This window comes from Cajanus cajan, chromosome 3 (genome assembly GCF_000230855.2).
Source record: "Cajanus cajan strain Asha chromosome 3, NIPB_CcT2T_4, whole genome shotgun sequence".
NCBI lineage: Eukaryota > Viridiplantae > Streptophyta > Magnoliopsida > Fabales > Fabaceae > Cajanus > Cajanus cajan.
The window spans coordinates 80,441,022-80,464,554 of record NC_138519.1 but is presented as its reverse complement, the minus strand read 5'-3'; the positions used below and the strand labels follow the sequence as shown (position 1 = coordinate 80,464,554).

Sequence of the window (23,533 nt, the reverse complement as noted above, 5' to 3'; positions counted from 1 at the left end):
TTTATTAATGAATAATAATAAAGAACTTATTTAAAAAAATTAAAATTTATATAGATTAAATCTAATAAAAAAAATATTGAATAAAATTAGTTATAAAAAATGTTATAATGTCAAAGGTTAATCTAGGTGTAAAAGAACATATGTTTATCTCACAACAATGTGAATTCGATTCCTCCTATGAATATGAAGACTTTATTGATGTAAAGACAGAAATAAATCAAGACTTTGTTAAACTTAAACTTGACTTAGTAAATAAGTTTTACCTATTATTATTACATTTTTTTTAGATTGACATAATATGAAATTCTATTTATGTGACCTATCCTATACATGGTTTATAAGTAGACAAACATACCGAAATATTAAAAATATTATTTTTAATAATTATATTATTAAATATAAATATGTAAAGACAAGGACCCTAAAAACAACATATCTTTATCTTCATTGAAAGATAATTTATAAGTACATTTGTAAATATTCTTTGAGCTTTAAGCCTTATTTTAACTTGACAAATTCTAGAAATTATTTTTTCTTAAAATTTCCTTTATAAAAAATATGTTGTCATCATGTGAAAAAAAAAGTGAATTATTGTTATGAAATTTAAATTTTGTTGAATTTTTGAAATGTCTATAAACTTTTACGTGTAATTTTAAATTTTTAATTGCAAATTCATTAAAACATCACATTAACTATTTTTATTGATATTTATACATATTATTTAAAATAAGAGTTTCACTTAATTTCTAAACTCAAGTTGGATTATAAATAACTAGTGTAAAAAGGATATTCTATGCCTTTGTGTATTTTATATAAAAATAAAAATAATTGATGTTAAAAGTTTTGATTAGTTATTTAAAAAATGTGAAATGTTTAAAAAATAAATTTATTAAAAAGTAGAGAATAAAAATAAATAAATAATATATGGGAGAAAAATAGTGTATTAAAAGTTAAGAGTGTGCACTAAAAAAAAAGATATTATTTTTATTAATAATATAGATGAATGTGAAATTCTAATTTTGATGAGATAAGAAACATTTTAATTTTATACTAGCTTGTGTTCCAAAACTTTTCCTGGTTCATCAATGGAAACTAAATTTTTTATCGATTTAGCATTGGTAAATATTATTATAACAATTTACAATAAACATTATTCTTACAAAAGAAATTCCAAAATTAATATTTAATACTGTTAATACACTCTTATCATGACTAATCCTTAATTAATTAATATTATTAAAAAATTAGTTCATCAGATCCATTTATATAACCATCGATTAAATATTGCTTGTTTTCTGCTACGGGAGTGACCGAGCGAGTCAGTAATTGACTCTGCTCCAATATTTAATTGCTTAACAACGTATAAACAGTTGGCACCTTGTACCAAAATTTGTCTTTTGTGTTGTTACATGTGATGAAAATCATGAGATCATGTTGCACTTATATTATCCTCCTTGGTCGACAAAGAGAAAAATTAGTTGATCATACTATATTGTGATAAGCAATTGTTTAAACTTCAAGTGCGGTGCACTCCTAAGCTTAGGATTTTTTTCACTTTGACTTTCTCTGCTGTTAGAACCATAAATTTTGTGCTGCTCTTTTCCTCAAATATGTTTCTTCAAATTTATGATGATATTTATGAGTACACAAGCCAGTAATTTTTGCTGAGTTTTTTTTTTCTTTTCTTGTGTTCTATACTTAGGCTGAAAAATGAAACTGAGTCCGAGGGAGATCGAGAAACTAAGCCTGCACAATGCTGGCTACCTTGCACAGAAACGCCTTGCTCGTGGTTTAAGACTCAATTATGCTGAAACTGTGGCTCTCATAGCAACACAGGTTTGCTTCTGTTCCTCTTTGATGTAAATTTCCAAATTTTTTATCTTTTTTTATTTTTTTTTCTCGATTTTTTTTTTGTTACAAAAATGTGGTAGAATGGGAGGCAATCCAATACTATCGAGCAAAGCTCCAATAACATGTTAGTTTTGCCAATGGAGTCCCACTTAGAATGATACTGCACAGTCCTAAACTTCAAGTAGTTTATCAAGTTACAACTGTTCAATTAGCTCCTAGAAGAAGGGGGTTTTCCTAAAGAGGGTTGCGGACCTTGATAGATTAATCTTTGATTTTCAACCAATGAATGACCTCGGAGATCAGTCTTTGATTTTCGACCAAGGAATACCCTATTTCACCCAAAAAAGAAATCAAGTTTCAATCCCTTGGAAATGAATCTAATTTGTGTTTAATCCTTTGGAAATGAATTTAATTTGTAGTGTGTTATTATTTTTTCTGTTGCATAGATTGTGGAATTTGTTCGTGATGGTGACAAGACTGTTGCACAGCTGATGTCCATTGGGAGAGAACTTCTTGGAAGGTATTATGTTAATTTTCATAATTTGATTTTATGCTCCTATGCTCTTGCCGTAGAAAAAGAGGAATGGGCAGTTTAGAATATATGTAAATTTATCTTCATATTTCAACAGGAGACAAGTTCTTCCAGCTGTTCCACATCTCGTAGAAAGTGTTCAGGTACATGTATCATTATGGCAATGTGGTTATATTATACAAAGCACTCTCACAAATGGCTTTATGCATATTGCATACTAACGGAGGTCTTCAATGTTTTGTGACTATGATTGAAATTATATATTTGCAAAAACTATTTTTTATTGCCTCCTTTAACCTCTTTATTACGGCTCTTCAAACTTAAAAAGGATGTAGCTCAATTTTTGTTGTAAAATATAATAGTATTCTCCGGTCTTCCCCATCCTCAGAAAAAAAAAAAAAAAATTTGCCACATGTTAGTTCCATAATTTTCTTAAAATAAAATTGAATGTAGGTTGAAGCCACTTTTCGTGATGGGACTGAGTTAGTCACCATTCATGACCCAATCGCTTGCGAGAATGGAAACCTTGAGCTAGCATTATTTGGTTCTTTTCTTCCAGGTATGTCTCTACTTTGATGTCAAAAGTAGATGATTTATTATGTATCTCCAGTACTGAGTGCTTCTATCTCCCAGAATACTATTCTGTAATTAAAATGCTGCTTATTGCCTCTTTGTGCATTAGATTGACTTCAAGACATGACTTAGAAGACAAAAACTATATCTGTTATTTATCCTTTACCTATAGATAAATTTTTTTATGAAATTTTAGTTGCTTTTCATAGTCAGCATTTCTTTTGTTTATATGAAGAGGAATCTATTGTCTTCTTAATTCTGTGTAGAAGTTGAGGGAGATTAAAATTTCAATGATCTAATTTGAAGCTGCCCTTTTCTTTACTGAACTAGCTTAATTAGTTGACTGTGTTTACTTGAATCCCCTAACAAGTCACATTGGCTGTAAAAGGGGTAACGGAATCCTCGAGCCCTACTGACAGTAGTCATTTTCAATTCAATAATGAATTTATACGTATGTTACTTTTTTTATGTATCCCTCCTTGAAAATAAAACATTATTATTACATATTTTCTATTTTTCAAGTAGGACTTAGCAAAACATATAGATAAATTAATTTATATTCCTTTCTTGCTCATGTATTTCCACAATATCTAGCTGCAGTTAAATAATGTTCAGTACAATTTTGCAGTCTCGTGCAATGTAGTTTGAAATTTTTTGGTAAAGCTGACTTACAGAATATTGAAGACTCTACTAACATTAGTATTTCTCTTGATGGATGGAAAATGTGTTTACAGTACCTTCACTTGACAAGTTTACTGCAAACGATGAAGATAATAGAATTCCAGGTGAAATAATAGTTGTAGGTGGAAATCTGGTTCTTAACCATGGAAGAAAAGCAGTAATTCTCAAAGTTGTCAACAATGGAGACAGACCAGTTCAGGTGTTTGCATAAAATATGTATATCCATCTTTTCTTTTACATTAAAATGACATTCTTTTTTATTTTTCATATACCTAAATTCAGTATGATAAGCTGTGCACAAATGAAATAACAAAGTCATGTCAATGAGTGTACTCAATAGGTTCTGGTTTCTGTGAATTTGTTTTCTGATCAATTATGGAGGATTTATATGGTTTACAAGGTTGTTCTGAAGATTTGTATTTAACTATGTATATCTTGATGATCTCTCTGACTGAGCGATTGGTCATACTTATTCCCAGAAATAGAAGCTTTTGAGTTTTTCTTTGGTCAAATTTAATATTTTCATAAGTATTTGAAGCTTCTTCAATATTAACATATTAAAAATTTAGTGTTTCAAATATTCCTGCCAATCGACTAGCTGTTTCCTTTCTCTATATAAAAAATAAGCTAACTATAGCAATCATTTTATAATACTCTGAAAATTTTCAGGTTGGCAGCCACTATCATTTTATTGAACTAAATCCTTACTTAACCTTTGATCGAAGGAAAGCATATGGCATGCGCCTCAATATAGCTGCTGGGAATGCCACACGCTTTGAGGTGGAATTCTACCTTGTAGTTTTCAAATTTTACCTTGGTAATTGTAATGTTGTTCATTGAATGTATGCATTATAATTATTTTTTATTCATTGTCTATATCATGTGTGAAGGCTAAACATGTTCAGTAAGTGAACTAATTCATTTATTAGATTACAAATGATTAATTGAAAAATATTTAATCTTGATAGCCAGGCGAAAGTAAAAGTGTTCTACTTGTAAGCATTGGAGGTAACAAAGTCATCAGAGGAGGTAATAACATTGCTGATGGTCCAGTTAATGATTCCAATTGCATAGCAGCCATGCAGGCTGTGATCACAAGGGGATTTGGACATGTGGAAGAGGAAAATGCTAGGTTTAAGATTTGTTATTGAAGTGTTTGTTATATAGCTTTGTTTAGATGTGTACAGTTTCATGTCTGAGAAGATTTCTCACCTCAAGTATGAATTTCTCAGGGAAGGTGTTACTGGAGAAGACTATTCATTAACTACAGTAATTTCTCGAGAGGAATATGCTAACAAGTATGGCCCTACAACTGGTGACAAAATCCGTCTTGGTGACACTAACTTGTTTGCTGAAATTGAAAAAGATTTTGCTATCTATGGTGATGAATGTATTTTTGGAGGTGGGAAAGTCATAAGAGATGGAATGGGTCAATCATGTGGCCATCCACCTGAGGGTTCCTTGGATACTGTTATAACAAATGCTGTGATCATTGATTATAGTGGAATTATCAAAGCAGATATTGGTATTAAAGATGGCCTCATTATCTCGATTGGAAAATCAGGAAATCCAGACGTTATGGATGGTGTATTTCATGATATGATAATAGGGGTAAGTTCCCTTCCAGATATCAGAGGCAATGAGTTGAATTCCTACCTCATTATCCTGATTTAACTTAGAAATACATCTTCCATATCTAGGCTAATACTGAAGTTATTGCTGGAGAGGGCTTGATTGTGACAGCTGGGGCTATAGATTGTCATGTTCATTTTATATGCCCTCAATTAGTAGATGATGCTGTAACAAGTGGTAAGTTTCATAACTTGAAGCAATTTCTACTAAGAGTGTGCATTACATGTATTTTTAAACATTTAATGCATTCTCTAGTTTGCTGGATTCATGACATGAAATTTTGGGAGTTGTTTGAGATCATTTGGTTGTGCTTAGCTATATTTTTATGCATTGAAAACTCCAGCTTTATTAAATTACTTATTCACCAAGCATCCTTCTGGATCCAAACTACTCATTGGATTTTATTTTGTCCTTTTCTGCATTTTTTATATAGGTATCACAACATTAGTGGGAGGAGGAACAGGGCCAGCTGAAGGAACACGTGCAACAACTTGTACACCAGCACCAATTCAGATGAAATTTATGCTGCAATCAACAGATGACATGCCATTAAACTTCGGTTTCACTGGAAAAGTCTGTTTCCTTTCTTTTGTTTAGTTCATATATATATATGATGTTTGTTCTGGTCTTGTTGCTTGTTTAGTTAGTTTTTTCACTTTTTTGCCTAATGATATGTGCTGGACCTCTAGAAAACCTCTATGTATGTCTAAAGTCAAATAAATCTTCCTTTCCTTGCTTCAGGGGAATTGTGCCAAACCTGATGAACTGCATGAAATAATCAAGGCTGGAGCTATGGGACTGAAGTTGCATGAGGACTGGGGAACTACACCAGCTGCAATAGACAGTTGTTTGACCATTGCAGAACAATATGATATCCAGGCACAACTTTGTTGAATAGTCTACTTATTTACTTTTATTATTTTTGTTGATTTTTACTGTGAACTTGTATAATAACAGGTTAACATACATACCGACACCTTAAACGAATCTGGATTTGTTGAACATACAATTGCTGCATTTAAAGGAAGAACTATTCATACTTACCACAGGTATATGTTAGCTTCAAAATATTTTATAAAGCACTGGTATACTATAGCATGATCATTATTTGTTAATAACTGTTGTAGCACTTGCTGAGGAAAAACATCCATTTTAATTTTATTTGTAAAGTTCATTATGTAGAAGTATTATCACAGCGAAATGGAGCTAATATATAATCACTTGGTAAAATATTGGTTTCCATCCTTTAGTTACTCTGGTCTTTTCAGTAATGTGAAATAGGCAATAGGTTAAACCTTTGTTTTTCCAATAATGGAATACTCACATTCACATCTATACGTGTCCTATGCTTTTGAATATTGCTCTCTATCTTTGTTTTAATTCTCAGCTCTTCTTTCTGGCCTCATGGGGTGTTCGAGTTGGATATGGTTTATTATATTCATGCTAACATCTGAAAGATTTTAAATTATTGATGCAAATAGACTATTATGATCTGTCTCTTCCCCTGAGAGCTCCACCATTCTTTCTTTTAACTATCTTTCTTTGGATCTGTTTCCAGTCTAAGATGGCTTATTCTTGACTTTATTATTTTCTTGGGCAGTGAAGGTGCAGGTGGTGGCCATGCACCAGATATCATAAAAGTATGTGGTGAGAAGAATGTCCTTCCCTCATCAACAAATCCCACACGCCCTTATACGTCTAATACCATAGATGAGCATGTTGACATGCTGGTATGAAATAAATCATAGAAGTACTAATGTACAGCTTGTGATATTTGGCTCTTAATTTACACTCATGATGTACAGATGGTCTGCCATCATCTTAAAAGGAATATTCCAGAAGATGTGGCTTTTTCAGAATCAAGAATAAGAGCTGAAACAATTGCTGCTGAAGATATTTTGCATGATATGGGGGCAATTAGCATTATATCTTCTGATTCACAGGCTATGGGTCGAATTGGAGAGGTCCTTCCTTAACTAAAGCCTATCTATATATACTTGATTGTGCTCGTATTTATTATGAAAAAAAAATGAAAGGGTGCTTGATAGCTCCAAACTAAATCCTGAAAATGAATTATGTGTGGCTGTAAATTTTTTTATCAATTTTTTTTTTCAGGCCCCTGTGTTATGTCCTGTTGTTAATGTGGCACCACAGAATTTCATAGTTGTCGTTTCACTTCATTTTTTGGTAGTAGACTCATGAAAATCACGATAATTTTTGTGATCCTCTTGATTATATTGTTGAATCATTTCTTCCTTAGGTGATAAGCAGAACTTGGCAAACTGCTGATAAGATGAAGTCACAACGAGGACCACTACAGCCTGGTGAAGAAAATGACAACTTACGGATCAAACGTTATGTTGCAAAGTACACCATAAACCCAGCTATAGCAAATGGTTTCTCGCAATATATTGGTTCAGTTGAGGTATGGTGTTTGAATGTCTAGTGCCATCAGTATTCAGTTTCCTATGATTAAAGATACAAAGAAAAAAGCGGTAGAAGCATACACTAAGTGAAAGGGATTTACATTTACTACCTCTTAGCAAAAGTAAAGCCCCAGTTTTCAGAAATCGACATATTGACTTTTTATATGTACATGTCTCTATATTTGGACAAAGTTAAATTAGTAGTATAATTTATATAAGTTGTGCTAATTGCACAACACATCTATGATCAGTTGTACACGTGGAAGCATAAGAATTCTTGGACTTGTGAAAACTTTAACCCTTGCATGATGCACAAATATGATAAGTTTTTTTATTTAATTTTCATTGCAGTATTAGTAATACTCTTCAGTTCTACAATACACTTGAGAAATTAACATGCTGAAATTGCATATTTCTTTCAATGAGTAAGGAGATAATAAAATAAGAGTGCAAAAATCGTTTCACATACAAAAATCTACGAAGGATTGAAAATTTTTCAGAACATCCTATATGAAGTGAAAAAAATCCCATTCTCATATATATATAATAAACGCATTGATGCTTCACTGGTCACAATTTAAAGCTCCAACCAAAAGTCAACTTACAAACAAAGAAACCTGCACTCAAGTACAAACCCTCTTGAATGACACTAACTTTATAGTTCTGTACTATTTTGCATCTAATACTACACTTAATAACCTCAATTTACATATCAAATTGGCAGCTATAAAGCTGATGCTGATCCTTCTAATATTAGTATCATCTCGACTGCCTCATTTAGACCTAGTTTTGCAGGTGGGGAAGTTAGCTGATCTTGTATTATGGAAGCCATCATTTTTTGGAGCTAAACCAGAAATGGTGATCAAAGGTGGTGAGGTTGCTTATGCTAACATGGGTGACCCAAATGCAAGCATCCCAACACCTGAACCGGTAATGTTTTCATATGTATTGAGATATGATCAATTGCCGACCGGTGCTTGTTAAATTACACTTTCAATAACTTATATAAAGTAAATTTTATCAATCTAAATAAAAGTGCTTCAACTAAACTAGGTAACACACTCTTGTAGGTGATTATGAGGCCTATGTTCGGAGCATTTGGCAAGGCTGGTAGTGCACACTCCATTGCTTTTGTGAGCAAGGCATGAATCAAACCCCTCTATCTTTCTCTTCACGTACATAACAATCCATGTTCATATTTGTGAGAAATGTTGACATTCTCTCTGGCGCTCTCAATCTAACATATTGGCTGAAATTTATTAAAAATTATTAATTTTGGTGGATCTCATTTTCTATTTAATGAGTTTCTCTTGATTTAGTGGTGAAATCCATCAAGATTTATAATTTCTAATAAATTTCAATCAATAATAAAGAGTGTCACTAACATTTTTCTCATATTTGTTTCTCTTCAAATTTTTCATATATATTCACATTACATGCTTTATCACAAGCAGGCAGCTTTGGATAATGGAGTAAAAGCTTCATACGGACTTAACAAGAGGGTTGAAGCTGTGGAGAATGTGAGAAAGCTCACCAAATTAGATATGAAATTGAATGATGCTCTTCCAGAAATCACTGTGGAGCCAGAATCATACACAGTGACAGCAGATGGAGTGGTTCTAACCTGCGCTGCAGCCACTACTGTTCCTCTTTCTCGAAATTACTTCATCTTCTAATAAACTCAAACTATGTGTTCAATACACAATTTTTATTGACAAAAACAATAAGCAAGCATGCACTTTGTCATCATGGATAGCCAAAACTAAAAATTTCTTTACTGCTCTCATCACGTTACATAATTGCATCCTACCAACGACTCTATTTTATTTTACACGTAATTTATGGTCAAGGTTTGTGGGTCCTTATCATGAGAAATTATCAAGTGGGGAGTATCATGCTCTCCACTTGACACAAGTAGCTGAGTTTTATTAATTCTCTCTCATAAATTAAAAAATAAAAATGTATATGATATAGAGATTGAGATTGGTTAAGACTATGACACTAAATATATCTAATAATTTCTCCCCTATCAACTTTAGCACCAGAGAAGTTCACTTGTCAGGTTATATCAGATAATATCAAATTACATTTTTTGGTTTGATTTTGTGTGAGTCGAAAAGGATTTTAATGTTTTTTTATTATTTGTATCTAACTTCACGACAGAATATTGTGTCCCTGCAAACTCATAAAACTTTCTATTATAAGACATGTTGGCCGGCCAACGGCATGATTTTAGTAAATGATTTTACATCCGAAATGACTCAAACCAAACCAAAAACATGTTATGTTTAGTTTCCCATTTACAAAGAAAACTATTCCTCATTTCTTAATCTTTAGAATTTCAATGTAAAAAAACTAAAAGTCTAGATGGAAAAAGTAGATAGGTACTTACGATTGTTAATCGAAGAACTCTCTAATCTGAAGTTACAACTAAAGTATTATTATAAAATAATTGTGGTGTTAATTCCAACTTTGGTACTTATCCTGATCGGTCGTAGTGCTAAATTCTGATTGTAGTGTTGATCCTTGTATATATATATTGCTTTGCTTCACTATTCCACTTTCGTCCCTGTCAAAAGTGAAAAACAGTTTAATGGTGTTCTCTTTTCACCTGAAATTCAGAAATCGCCACACGATGCCGTTTTTCGGGTCCTTAGATTTCATAAAAAAGAAAGTCATGGCCATACAAACAGAGCAACCTCTTCCAACTCACACTAACACACCCTTCCTCACTTCTAACTCAAACCAAAACCAACACCACCAACCGCATGAAAACAACAACAATGAAGAAAGTGAAACAGCCCTTGATGATGTCCTTGCACGTTTAGAAGCGCTTCTCACGCTACTTTGCTTCAAGCAGAGTTCATTGTGGAGCTTCACGGCGTCTTGGACAGCTTTCGCGGCGGTGGGTGTGGCGGCGCCGATGGTGGCTCTTCAGGTGTACGACACTGACAAGAATCAGATAAAGGGTTTCGAAATTGGCATTGTTGCGTTTCAGACTTGTCTCGCAGCGGTTTCCTTGATATGCCTCTCTCACAATCTTCGCAAGTATGGACTCACCAGGTTCCTCTTCGTTGACCGCCACGCTGCTCAAATGCCATGCTTTCACCATGATTACGTTAAACAAATTTCGGTGAGGGTTGTCACCAAGTTGAGTCAAATTTTGAAACTTTTGCCTTCATGTTTGCCTTCATGTTTGAGTTTGGTGAAGTTTGATTATCTGGGTTTGTGTGCTTTGGTGTGAATGTGATCTTTGTTGGTGCCAGCTTGTGTGCTTATTTTGGTAATGTAACCTTGTTTAAGGTTGTGGGGTTCTTCCTATTTTGATACTCAATCACATGATACGATACCATATGGTTCTGGCTGATAAAAGATGTGGCTACATGTCCGGTCAGAATCATATGATCTCAAATTATGTAATGGTTTGTCTTCTAACACATGAATTTTTATTTTTACTTTTGAAAATCATGCATCCCTGATCTTATACAATATGTAATAGTGCACACTTATAATTTTTTTAGTTTTTATTAAGTTTTAACTAATAAAAAAAATTATTCGAAAGAGTTTTGTTATAAGCACTTCTCTTTATAGTTTTTTGGAGGAGAGGAATTTAGCATCATTGCAACTTGCCAGACTGCTAAAATGCTGTTTTGGTCTTAGGGGTCTTTTCGCTTGATCATTCTGTGGGTGTTGTCATGTTTCCTTTTGAAGACAGCCCGAGAAATCACTCGCCTTTCCTTGGTAGAAGAAGGATCTTTGTGGCTCTCTGTTGCTGTTTTGATGGCTTTGATTGTATCTTGGACTTATGTCAGCGCAATCTCTTTATCGGCCTGTGTTCTATTTCACTTGGTATGCAGTTTGCAACTCATTCACTTTGATGATTACGGGAAACTCTTGCAAAGGGAAAATGATGAGTTGATTTTCATGGAAGAGCACATTCGGTTGCGATACCATCTGTCCAAGATAAGCCACAGGTTCAGAATTTACCTGCTTCTTCAGTTCTTGGTCGTCACAGCTAGCCAGTTTGTGACTCTATTACAGGTCACTGGGTATGGTGGAGTTCTGACTTTCATAAATGGTGGAGATTTTGCTGTAAGTTCAGTTCACTGTTCAAAATAGTTTATGTAATTAAATTGAAGGACTTGGTTCCTTTTCTTTTGGTCAAGCTATCCTGCTTGCTTTGTTTCAGTACTTGATAAGCCATTGTTCTTTTTAAGGTTTAATTACTGTTTTAAATTTATAGTATCATGAAGTTCACCTTTTAGTTCCTATATTAAAATATTTTATTTTTATCTCTCTCTCTCTCTCTATCTCTCTCTCTATATATATATATATATTATTTTTTTTTCTTTTAATCACTAATTTCATAAATTTTACCTTTTAATTTATAGATGATAGGGACTAAAAAATAAAAGCAAAAATGGTATATATAAAAAATAAAAAAGAACGTTTTTAACTATATAAACTAAAAAGTTAAGTTTATGAAACTATAGAGATCAAATTGAGTAACTAAACATTAATTTTAACTTTTTTCGAGCTTCAAAATATGGATCTTAGTTTTGGATTCCATTTCTTTTTTCGTGTCCATTGTTTCAGGTTTCCACACTTGTTCAGGTGGCTGGAATAATTATTTGTCTGCATGCAGCAACAAAGATTTCACACAGAGCTCAAGGCATTGTCTCACTTGCAAGCAGGTGGCATGCGCTGGTAACATGCACTTCTGAAGCATCTAAACTGAGATATTGTTCTAGTACAGGAAGCTTGGAGGCTTCAAACCATTTGAACTCAATATCTTTGAATTACTCGGAAAGTGATCTAGAGTCATTGGATCACCTCGGGACGCCTTCAAACGCGCTCTTGGCTTCGTGTATGACCTCACATCACAAGAGGCAAGCCTATGGTACGTAATACAACCTTCAATCTGTATGCGACCAGATTCAGTTCAATTAAATCATTCAAGCATTTAATAATATAACCAACTTCAAAATTCTTTCTGTTTATTATTAGCTGTCCACTTAGGAAGATAACATACAAATTACGAAATATAATTAATATTTTCAATTATATTAAATCATTTTTAATTTTCTAATGTGACCCTCGCTATTATTTCTCTCATGATAAATTTGTAAAGTACATAAGAATATTTTAAATTATATTAAAAACATTTTAACTCCCTAATATGACCTTCATTATTATTTCTATCATGATAAATGTGTAAAGTATATAAAAATTAGTTATACAAGAGTATAATTGATTAGATAATAATAATAATAATTGTTTTGAACTTCCAAATGGACAAATAAATAAAAACAAAATTTTCTATTAACAATAAACTAATAGAGTAATAATTATTATTTGAACTTTCTCTTGATGAGTAGCATAAATCAATCTTCTGCGTAATTTTAGTTAGTGCATTTCCAAGATAAGTCAGCGAACACACTTTTCTTGCTCCTATGCTTCAGTTCTTCATATCTTCGGCATCCCAATCTTAATTTTATGTTTCTTGCAAAATTATCAGTTTGCCAATTCTATTTTGATATTGACCAATAAATATTTATTTTTTCTGATTGAAGCTATTGAATGTATACTATAAACATGTTTTAGATAACAGGAATCATATACTTATACACGCCGCTGAATGTGCAGTGATGTATCTGCAGACGAATGCAGGGGGAATTACTATATTTGGTTGGACAGTTGACCGGTCTCTTGTGAACACGATATTTTTCTTTGAATTGACTCTGGTAACCTTCGTTCTTAGCAAGACAATACTCTAACCAAATGATAAAATTCACTCTACGGCCTTGGAATTGGCCTTGGGTCTTCTAGGTTACCATGATAAACTGATTGAAAGGCCCCACGAATTCTACAACTTTTCCATGCGACCAAATTGGGTACAAGACAATGAATGACGACATGGCAGTTTCTTAATACATAAGACCTGAACAACATACGAAGGATGCATCATACAAGAGAATTGCCTCAACAATATTCATACTATAACATCATTCCAGGGTGGCTTATAGTGAAACCTCCCTTAATCATTTATGTTACTTAATTATTGCTGCTTACAATATTTGATATTTGATATTGTTCAACTCTGAATTTCTTTCGTGATGAACTATATTTAACAATCTTTTAAATCTGAATCCCAATTTATCAGGATACGCTCCTCCATAGAGGATGGAAACCAAGATTCATTGTCCACAAACCAACCTAGCTACCCATTTGGAAGGTGTACACTAAACTAAGTGGGTAAATAACCAATGCTAAGATGTTCACACAGCAGTACACTATTATTATTAAATAATGGCAGCATACCATCGTGTCATTGCTGGCCATTTAAATATTTGAAAATAACGAATTCACTAGCCATCATCCTCCCAAGAAGTCATCGCATATAACAATCACATCACTAGAACCTCTCAGGTAAAACTATTTGTAAGCTCACTTTGTGTAAAACTGTCAAACAAAACTAATGAAAAAAATTAATGACTTTAATGATTTTTTTCACCACCTGTGCAGTGCGAAAATGGAGGAAGAACAGCCCACTTTGTATATCCTGGCGAGTCCATATTTCAGTTGTACCAAATTCCATGATGATCCCACTTTTAGGTTGACAATAACCACCATATTATATAAAGACATGAAATAAAAAAATAAAGGAAAAAAAAAAAAAAAAAAAGACAGTTCTAGAAAGTGGTAAAATGACAAACATAACTAGACGTGTTCTGAAGCGGCGTGACATGTCTAAAGCCATGATGAAGTGACCAGAAAATAGTACATTTTAATTCTATCAGCAAATTACACCGCAGCTGCTGCAATTTGACTCCTTCAAAGGATAAAATATTATCGGAAGTAACATGTTACATGTCCCAGGTACACACGAGACACGACATTTTCATTTTATTCTAGATAGATTTAAGTAAAATCTATGCGGATTACAAAGTCTTCACTCAATATGATCTATTCAATCAAGCCCACTCAAATTGATAACCATTAATTAAATTTTATGATTTAATAAAATGAGATCCGGTAAATAACAACAAAATCTACTATGGACCTAGTTTGACTTTGACACCAACCAATCAGAAAGAGTCGATAATATCTACAAATTGAAAATTAATCAATTTTCAACTTGATTTACCATCAAACATAAACATGAAAATTTTAGAATCTTGCTCAATTATATATCACTAACTTAATCATTCGGGAAATTACACAACTTTATTTTTTAACGTACAAATCTCACTTACAAGAAGTCCTTGTGTAATGTTTTTAAAACAATTAAAGATATCAGTGTAGGAGTAAAAAAAAGTGAGGAGTGTGTGTATAATTACATGAAACCTATGTAATTTATTCTTAATTATTTGGTGATGATGATGATGCACATTTGACTGAACTTAACTAAAAAATATGGTCTCAATTGTTAAATCCAGAACAAATTAAAATTTAGAAATCTATAAATATTTTTCACCTTCAAATTTCACTATTTATTGAAAAAAAAATTAGGCCCTCCTTTTTTATTGTTCCGCTTAACTAATATAAATCTACCTGCAATCTAAATTAAATATTAACTCTCCTTCTCTTGATATAATAATTTATTTCAATAAGTAATTTAATTTAACTTATTCACTTTTAACTTTTACTTTTTATCTTAGTTTAAAAACTATATATATATATATATATATATATAGTGCCATTGGTAATGATTCTACTACGGTGCCATATATATATATATATATATATATATATATATATATATATATATATATATATATATATATATATATATTAAAGATATTTAAAAACTATAAGGATCATTATTCATTTGAACTAAAAAATTTCGAGTTGTTCCATTACTTTCGGCAAATTATTCGGGTTTCTCATTATATATGATTTATATTTTATGTTACACAAATTATAAAATAATTGATTATCGAAAAAAAAAATATTTACATTTAAATGTAGAAGGGAAATTTATTTTGATATAATATATAACAATAAAAAAATATAATTAATTCTATAAATTAAATTAAAAATCTGTATTATGTAAACAATTGTTTAAATTAGATTTTCATACCTATATTAGAGATAAATGTTATCAAATTAAATAAAATTAATATTTTAATACTATATATTTAAAGAGTTAATAGTGCTAGTGTAAAGTTTTTTTACACCAATAACCAATCAAATCTTTTTAATTATTTTATTTTATTTTCATTTTATTAAATAAACAATTGACATAATACTATTAAAAGATCTGATTGGTTACCGGTATAAAAAAACTTTACACCGACAGTGTATAAGTGATTAACTCATTTAAATCACTATTTTAACTAATTGATTTGTTTTAAATTATATACCTATGCAACAAAATTTTAAAAAAATGCATTAAAAAAAACGAATTGATTAAATCTTACAAATTAATTGAGAGAATATTTATAGATGAATCTCATGATTAATTTATTTTTTTTTTTACCAAATACCCCTACAAGAAAAACTAAGACTACCTTTCAGGTCATGGATGGTGGCTAAGCAAAACCCTCCGTAATGCAGTGATTTCAAGATTTATGTTTAAAACAAAAAAAAAATTACATTTCATTTTTATATAAATCACTTAGCTAAGTATATTAGTTTTTAAATAATAAAATAAATATTATCAGATGTAAAAATGTGTATACATAATCCACCGGGGAGGGGCCTAATTGTACCGTTATAAGTTATGACAACTATTACGTCGTTCAAAAAGTGATTTTTATCAATTCAACTGTTAAATTAAACAATTATAAGTGTATAACTAAAAATCTGTTTATATATTTTTAAAAACCATATACATTAATTTTGATGTATATCAAAGAATTTTAATTTCATGTCAATTTTGTATAGCTTACAGTGAGTGTGATCAATTCGATCACACGTGGTGAAAATAAAAACTTTATATTAAAATATTAACATAAAAAACAAATAGGGGATATTAACATAAATGATAAAATATTTAAAATTGTTCTCTTGTATTAATTACTCAATTTATTTACTCAATTTAATAATCAATCAATCTGTACACACCCAAGATACAAAACTAACATTCAAAATTCAGACAAATCGATTCGTTACCAATAAGCTCAAGCAAAATGACCACAACCAACATCCAAGATAATCTGTAACAATATATAAAGGTAATAGCCAATTATAGTTACACAAATTTTGGACTATTTTATCTTTATATGTTATAACTACTTTCAAAATACTTCCCCTCCTACTATTTTTCTATTTAATTGCTATTTTTTTTTTCTACTTCTCATAAATTTTCTACTAATCACCCATTTCATTATTTATTTTTTTAAATAATAGAGGCACGTACCGCCTGTCTTCCGCTATTCCTTTTAATGAAGATGCTTTTTCTAATATTTACTAATAAATTGTGCAATTGACCATCAATTTAGTAGCACATTTAAGCATTAAACTGCAAATCCATCAAATACCCCTTCACTATTATTCTAGAACATATGAATAAACTACAAAAGGTATTACTAGAACATGCACAAGAATAAATAAATGCTTATGATCTATAATTATAATGATAAGTTATAACAAACCAAGGTTTGCATGTACCTCTAGAGAGCCTGATGGAACAAAGTTCTATATATTCCAGGAATACAGGTAACATCCTCAACATGCTAGCTTTGATACTGCAGTGACATTTGCACGTAAATGTCATAAAAGAATTCTTGGACTTGAGAAAACTTTAACCCTTACATGATGCACAAATATGATAAGTTTTTATATTTAATTTTCATTGCAGTATTAGTAATACTCTTCAGTTCTACAATACACTTGAGAAATTAACATGCTGAAATTGCACATTTCTTTCAATGAGTAAGGAGATAATAAAATAAGAGTGCAAAAATTGTTTCAAATACAAAAATCTACGAAAGAATGAAAATTTTCCAGAACATCCTATATAAAGGGGAAAAAAATCCCATTCTCATATATAAACGCATTGATGCTTCACTGGTCACAATTTAAAGCTCCAACCAAAAGTCAACTTACAAACAAAGAACCCTGCACTCAAGTACAAACCCTCTTGAATGACACTAACTTTTAACCATAAGAATCCATGAAAAATCTTCCAAAATCATTCGTTCCATTTAGATTTAAATGCAAGAAACTTCAACAAACACTAATTACTGCAAATAAATAAACTACAGTTAAACAATTAATTTTGCATCCAAAAAAATAGAGTTTCCTTGAAGCAATAGTCATTTGTACTTTACACCAAGAACTTGCACAAGTGGCAAGCACATACGCATTAAACATCAGAAAATGTTAACAGAGTAATACTGGCTTATAGACATCATCTCTCTGACTGAAACATATTCATCATTCCTTAATATCAAAGATATCAAAGGAATGCATTACCTTGGGAGTAGAAAGTTACTGTCATTTTCTTCAACAAAATGGACAGAATGCACTCTTCCACATCTTGTGAACTGTCTCTTGCAAACACAATAGGAACATTAAAAAAAGCAAAAGAACTTCTAGTCACAGGAAAATCCAAGTTGCTTTAATACTCGACCAGTTTACAGTATGGCAGTCAATGAAAATATGTTACAATTACAATTTCCAGCAGATGCGGACTATTCCAATTTTCAGAAGGCAAGTATGCCACACTTTATGTAAAAGCTGTGCCCCATGTGCATCAGTATTTCACTATAATGATCAAGCGTGAAGAAGGTTAACCTGAAATAAATCTGGTTCCAAGGAAGTAAAGAATATATATCTCGACAAAAACCAACAAGAAGTGCCTTATAAAAAACTGCACGAGTGATTGTCTAACAATCAAAATTAGCAACTTCCATTCAGCACTTACACTAACCTCATGCGTGCAAATATTCAGCAGGGCATGTTAGAATGATTATTGTGAACAAAAAATAAAATTGCACCATTCTTAACCAAAAATACCACCAGTCCCTGATTCACCCTGCAGCATCTCCTTCCGGTGCTGCTCAGCTAATGGATCTGGGCTCTTTAATATTCTCCTCATTCGCCTATTTACGCAATTATGAGTCAAATAAACAAGTAAAATTAAAATAAATAAATAAATAAAAATAAAAAAAATACCATAGGCAACATCTTATTTAGTCACCTGTCTTGAGCATTTTGAGCAGGGAATGTAGGCATAAATTCTTTAGACTTCGGAAGGGGAACTTCACGAAACCACTCATGGTTTAGAGCTTCTTCAGCCGTGATCCGCTGCGCATATTAATGATAACAGCTCATATTCTTAATAAACATTGACATAAATTACTATTTACTAAATTAAGTCGAGCAGTATGTATAATTTACCTTTTCAGGGTCATAAGTAAGAAGCTTGTTCAACAAATCAAATCCAGAATCAGAAAGAACTGGTGATCCAGTGAATGATGTTGCAGGGAACTTTTTACGCAGGAGATTATACCTGAAAGGAACATTCTGGTAGTTAAAACAAACTAGAAAAAGCTGGGTAGAAGTAACCAAGAGAGGCCAGATAGCCAAACCAGAACCACCCAGAGTTGGAAGCCTGGGAAACAGTGACAAAAAAATAAGAACAGTGGAAGTGAACAGGCAAATTCTTAAATAAAGGAAATAAAAAATACTCACTGATTCTTGACAAATTTGACCTTGACTCGAGGTAATTCTGAGAACCCAGGCCAAATTGTTTCATTTGGTGTGCCAAGAATTCTGAAAATCTGCGAGTAGATAAATAAATGTTAATAGACCTGAGCCACTTGAAGAGGCACCAAATGTTGAAAGACCAAGTTCGAGCAAGAACTAATCCACTACAAGACAAAATGGCATTGAAGTGTACCTTATCAATTTGTTCAAATTCAGTCTTCCCATTAAACAGTGGTTCCTTGGACAATAGCTCAGCCATTATACAACCCAGAGACCACATGTCAATAGCTGTTGAATACTGTTTTGTCCCCAAAAGAAGTTCAGGCGCCCTGAGAAACAAATAGATGACCATCAATTAAATAGGCTCTTCTACTGCAAGGGAATGGAGTCTGAGACATGCTTAAATACAAAGTCCAATGACATTATAAAAGCAGCATCAGAATGAAATGACAGACTTCTGGGTGAATGTTTACAATTAAGAATGGAAACATATATAAACAGAAATTTAACTTTCAAAAGACAAGATAATTAACTGCAAGCTTGCAATAATACATTAATACCACAAAAAAAATATTGCTGAATATAATCAAATTAAGATTAAGTTCTACAGCAATGGATGACCTAATGACAACATAGTTGTTAAATTCACAACTACTGAACTAAACTATACTGAGGAATGTCATAGAAATTAACCAGTGACATAAATAAACAAAAAAAAATGCCATGTCTAACCAAATGACTCACCTGTACCAAAGAGTAACCACCAGGTGTGTATATGGTTTCAATGGGCTCCCATACTGACGAGCCAATCCAAAATCACAAATTTTTAGTTCACCTCTATTATTCAGAAGCAGGTTTGAAGTCTTCAAATCCCTATGAAGCACCCAGTTGTCATGAAGGTACTTCACACCTTCTAAAAGCTGGAGCATTAAGCATTTTACTTCACTCTGGCTAAATGGCTGCTTCATTGCCTCCATTAGTCCTTTAAGATCATGTTCCATGTATTCCATAACCATGAAAATACTATCAAGGTTACTTCCTACCACTACTTCTTTAACATCAACTATGGATGGATGGTGAAAGGAAAGAAGAATGTTTATTTCCCTAAGAGAAGTAAGTGGAAAACCTTCTTTTTCCTTCTCCATCTTCACCTTTTTCAATGCCACAACTTTGCCACTTTTCTTATCTTTGGCCCTAAAAACAACACCATATGTCCCTTCATCTATCCTGTTCAGTCTCTCAAACTCATCAACACTTCTACACCCCTGAAGCATGTTGACAGCTCTTTGAAGCGGAAACAGGCGGTCAGGAGTTCCTCTGCTATCATCTTCAGAATCTGTATCTGAATGATAACCACTAGTTTCACTTCTGCTACCTTGACCATCAATCTCCATATAATCATCTTTACCCGACTCAATACTAGGATGATCATCACCACTGGACGATCTCCCACGGCTACCTCTTTCTTCAGATTCGGATGATTTGGCTCTAGCTCCTACAAACTCTTCTATTTTACATTCCTCCAGTCTCGACACCTTGTTTCTTATTCTCATACCCAGATCAGGAGATAGCTTCCTCCTCTTAAGAATTTCCTTGTCATCAGTGATTTCACCTTCATCACTAGAAGAGTTGTCTCCAGCTGCCCATCTAGAAGATGATATATTACGAGTTGGAATATAATCTTCACTTTCAGGTTGCTTGCCTTCCTGCTCGTTACCCCGTCTCTGATCAAGCACAAATGAATGCAAACCTACAGGAGATTCAGACTCATCATCCTCGTCTGACTCAGACAGCAAAGGAGGATTAGTTACAGTTGGTAACTCGAGAATCTCAGCTTCTGTATTTTTGACAGGATGAGTTCCAACAACATTAGGTGACTGTTGGACTCTTGCAAGTGGAGGTGAGAGAGGCAGAGTAGTTACAGCTGTTACAACCCTATGTTTGAATAAATTGACTTCCCTCTCGTCCTGATCCCATACTATTGGTGAAAATTTTCTTTTCCTCTCTAGCAGAGATTGTCCCCCATTTCCTCCACCTGTTCCAAACCCCTCGCAGTATTTTTCCTGTGATCCTGAGTCAATACCATCATCAGACCCACTTTCACTAGAAAGCTCACCTGGCTCTTTATCCATAGCCTTAACAGAAAACCCACATCGTTTGGGACCAAGCCCGCTACTACAACCGCCACTACCGCCCGAGTCACTCTTACTCGAAGATGAACGATAACTGCCATTTGCAGCTTCCCTCACCCTAATATCTTTCTCTCTCAGTCTAATTCCATCTCTTGCATCCCTGCTCACACCCCTTGCAACACCGTGGCTACCATTCCTCACCCTATCATACTCCTGTTTAGAACTATCATTAATAACCCGCCTTGAAACATCAAAATTCGACTCACGGTCCCTAAACTCGTTCTCACGATAACCTCCATGTCTACCAGCCGCCATAGATATACCTATAACCCTAAATTCCGAAAAAAAAAAAACTAATCCCCTAAAGCAACAAACGACAATTTCGTTTCTGAAACCCTAAACGCATGAAGAACCGAATCCTACCAAATTGCTTAATCGAAGAATAAAAAAGCGCGTTAACCAAGTACAAACCCTACGAAACGAAGTTAGATCGAAAAGCAATTCCAGCTCGAGCGAGAAAACGAAGCCGATAAATGATGAGCAGAGGTTGTATTATAGCGCTAGTGTGCAACAAGAGTTGGAATGTAAATGCAGGAAACAGGATCGAAACCCTAGAAATTTAAGAAGAGAAATGAACCGTTGGAATTGTGATGGTTGAACTTGAGCGAAGTCTCGATGGTGAAGCAAAACAAGGACGATATATATATATAGGAGAAATATGACCCACCGTCACCGTCACCGTCACCGGCGATAGGAAAAAGGAGAGAGAATATCCCGGTTCCGGTCCAAAAAGGAGTAAACAGAGATAGTAAATAGGAAGAGGAGTAATCCAAACAACGAGAATATTCTGGTCAATAAAAGTGTGTTTTGTGATTTTTAATATAAAATTTAATAAAGAATACAAATATGTTTAAATAAGAATTAAAAAATGTAATATTATTTTTATTTTAATTTTAGTATATGCACCGTGAGGAATACTGGTTTGTTTTATATAATTAAAGTTTATAATAAATATATATTTTTAAATATAAAAAGTACGTTATGATTAAATCCATAGTAAATAAATTATATTTTAATTTTTTAATATAGTTTATATTGTGATACAATTTTATTATTGATGAATTTTAAAATATATTACAATTTAATTTATAAATAAAAATACAAAGTAATAAATAAAAAGTTTAAAAAAATAAAAACACTATCATTAAAGGGAAAAATAACTCTTAGAAACATTTTTGTAAAGAATAATATATAAAAACGCTTTTATTCTAATTTTAATTTTGTTTTTATTTGATTAAAAAGTGGAACACTAGTTTCATCGCGGTGAACACGGTTTTTTTTGTTTTGTATTGTATATGCAAAAGCGCCAAGCTTTCTACCTCACCGCTCCCCGTAGGTACCCCGCCCGAACCCGCCCCAATTTGGATGGGAAAAACCCGTGTTTATCGGGTTCGGGTTCGGATTTGAGTTTTCCTCGATTGATAAAATCGGGGGCGGGAGCGGGGGCGGGGATGTTAATACCTACCCACCCCGCCCCCGTCCCCATACCCGCCCCCGCCCCGCTTAATAATATAATTAAAAAATTATTTTTATAAATATAAACCAAAATTATAAATATTTATATGTAAAAATTTATATTATTTTATTTTTCTTTATTTTTTTTTAATTGTTCATATTTATTTAAAAAAAAAAAAAAGAAGAAAAAAAAAATAAAAGCGGGGGCGGGGGCGGGGCGGGGAAACCCGAACCCCGCCGGGGGTGGGGATGGGGACCTAGATTTTATCCCCGGCGGGTATCGGGGTGGGGGCGTGGGCAGGGACAGTTTAAATTTGCGGGAGCGGGGGCGGGGAACGTAAAACTCGCCCCGCCTCGCCCTGTTGCCATGCCTAAGCACCACGTGGAGGTCACACCTATAAAAAAATATATATTCTTATATTTTATGCTTTTTTGTATGAATGAAAATTTAAAATTACCTATATAGTGTACTATTTTTTTGTGAATGGGATTACTAAATTATGAGATGGCCGTCTTCCACATATTTTTGAGAT

At 32.8% G+C, this 23,533-nt stretch overlaps 3 protein-coding genes across 10 annotated transcripts; 2 read left to right on the top strand and 1 right to left on the bottom strand.

Moving 5' to 3' along the window:
- The first annotated feature begins 1,364 nt into the window (after nt 1-1,364).
- LOC109796831 (urease) lies at nt 1,365-9,481 on the top strand. Of its 3 annotated transcripts, none has more exons than XM_020356651.3 (19): nt 1,365-1,520; nt 1,703-1,836; nt 2,298-2,371; nt 2,481-2,526; nt 2,837-2,942; nt 3,691-3,836; nt 4,307-4,417; nt 4,606-4,769; nt 4,870-5,248; nt 5,338-5,446; nt 5,703-5,842; nt 6,011-6,148; nt 6,227-6,318; nt 6,870-6,999; nt 7,075-7,233; nt 7,530-7,694; nt 8,491-8,625; nt 8,766-8,837; nt 9,150-9,481. In XM_020356651.3, the coding sequence occupies exons 2-19, from the start codon at nt 1,711-1,713 to the stop codon at nt 9,369-9,371; spliced, it is 2,514 nt and encodes an 837-aa protein (XP_020212240.1). In that variant the 5' UTR covers nt 1,365-1,520; nt 1,703-1,710; the 3' UTR covers nt 9,372-9,481. The 3 variants fall into 3 exon arrangements, with proteins under 3 accessions (XP_020212240.1, XP_020212248.1, XP_020212257.1); XM_020356659.3 differs by having other exon boundaries at nt 1,397-1,571; XM_020356668.3 differs by having other exon boundaries at nt 1,397-1,589.
- A 148-nt stretch (nt 9,482-9,629) lies between these two features.
- On the top strand, nt 9,630-14,380 carry LOC109796862 (uncharacterized). 3 transcript variants are annotated; one of them, XR_003805573.2, is made up of 5 exons: nt 9,630-10,828; nt 11,356-11,787; nt 12,292-12,595; nt 13,342-14,124; nt 14,221-14,380. XR_003805573.2 is itself a non-coding variant. In XM_083071447.1 (4 exons), the coding sequence occupies exons 1-4, from the start codon at nt 10,289-10,291 to the stop codon at nt 13,470-13,472; spliced, it is 1,356 nt and encodes a 451-aa protein (XP_082927573.1). In that variant the 5' UTR covers nt 9,630-10,288; the 3' UTR covers nt 13,473-14,380. The 3 variants fall into 3 exon arrangements, 2 of the variants coding, with proteins under 2 accessions (XP_082927573.1, XP_020212284.1); XM_083071447.1 differs by having other exon boundaries at nt 11,407-11,787; nt 13,342-14,380; XM_020356695.3 differs by having other exon boundaries at nt 13,342-14,380.
- Nucleotides 12,105-22,328, bottom strand: LOC109796852 (cyclin-dependent kinase G-2). Of its 4 annotated transcripts, none has more exons than XM_083071444.1 (9): nt 20,098-22,327; nt 19,547-19,682; nt 19,339-19,427; nt 19,045-19,156; nt 18,845-18,951; nt 18,118-18,746; nt 17,311-17,387; nt 14,213-14,303; nt 12,105-12,616 (listed from the first exon to the last, which is right to left on the bottom strand). In XM_083071444.1, exons 1-6 carry the CDS (start codon nt 21,798-21,800, stop codon nt 18,647-18,649), a joined length of 2,247 nt encoding a protein of 748 aa, XP_082927570.1. In that variant the 5' UTR covers nt 21,801-22,327; the 3' UTR covers nt 12,105-12,616; nt 14,213-14,303; nt 17,311-17,387; nt 18,118-18,646. The 4 variants fall into 4 exon arrangements, with proteins under 4 accessions (XP_082927570.1, XP_082927571.1, XP_082927569.1 ...); XM_083071445.1 differs by lacking the exon at nt 14,213-14,303 and having other exon boundaries at nt 18,118-18,188; nt 18,317-18,746; XM_083071443.1 differs by lacking the exon at nt 14,213-14,303.
- Between the last annotated feature and the right edge of the window lie 1,205 nt (nt 22,329-23,533).

Bases quoted from the DNA above. Each gene is read 5' to 3' on its own strand.
- LOC109796831 (XM_020356651.3), top strand. From the start codon at position 1,711: ATGAAACTGAGTCCGAGGGAGATCGAGAAACTAAGCCTGCACAATGCT. The intron at 2,943-3,690 runs GTATGTCTCTAC...ATGTGTTTACAG, and splicing joins ATTTGGTTCTTTTCTTCCAG to TACCTTCACTTGACAAGTTT. The intron at 5,843-6,010 runs GTCTGTTTCCTT...TCCTTGCTTCAG, and splicing joins ACTTCGGTTTCACTGGAAAA to GGGAATTGTGCCAAACCTGA.
- LOC109796862 (XM_020356695.3), top strand. From the start codon at position 10,289: ATGGTGTTCTCTTTTCACCTGAAATTCAGAAATCGCCACACGATGCCG. The intron at 10,829-11,355 runs GTGAGGGTTGTC...TTTTGGTCTTAG, and splicing joins ATTACGTTAAACAAATTTCG to GGGTCTTTTCGCTTGATCAT. The intron at 12,596-13,341 runs GTACGTAATACA...CTGAATGTGCAG, and splicing joins TCACAAGAGGCAAGCCTATG to TGATGTATCTGCAGACGAAT.
- LOC109796852 (XM_083071444.1), bottom strand. From the start codon at position 21,800: ATGGCGGCTGGTAGACATGGAGGTTATCGTGAGAACGAGTTTAGGGAC. The intron at 19,683-20,097 runs GTGAGTCATTTG...TTTGTTTCTCAG, and splicing joins GTGGTTACTCTTTGGTACAG to GGCGCCTGAACTTCTTTTGG. The intron at 18,747-18,844 runs GTGACTAAATAA...TTGCGTAAATAG, and splicing joins GCTCAAAATGCTCAAGACAG to GCGAATGAGGAGAATATTAA.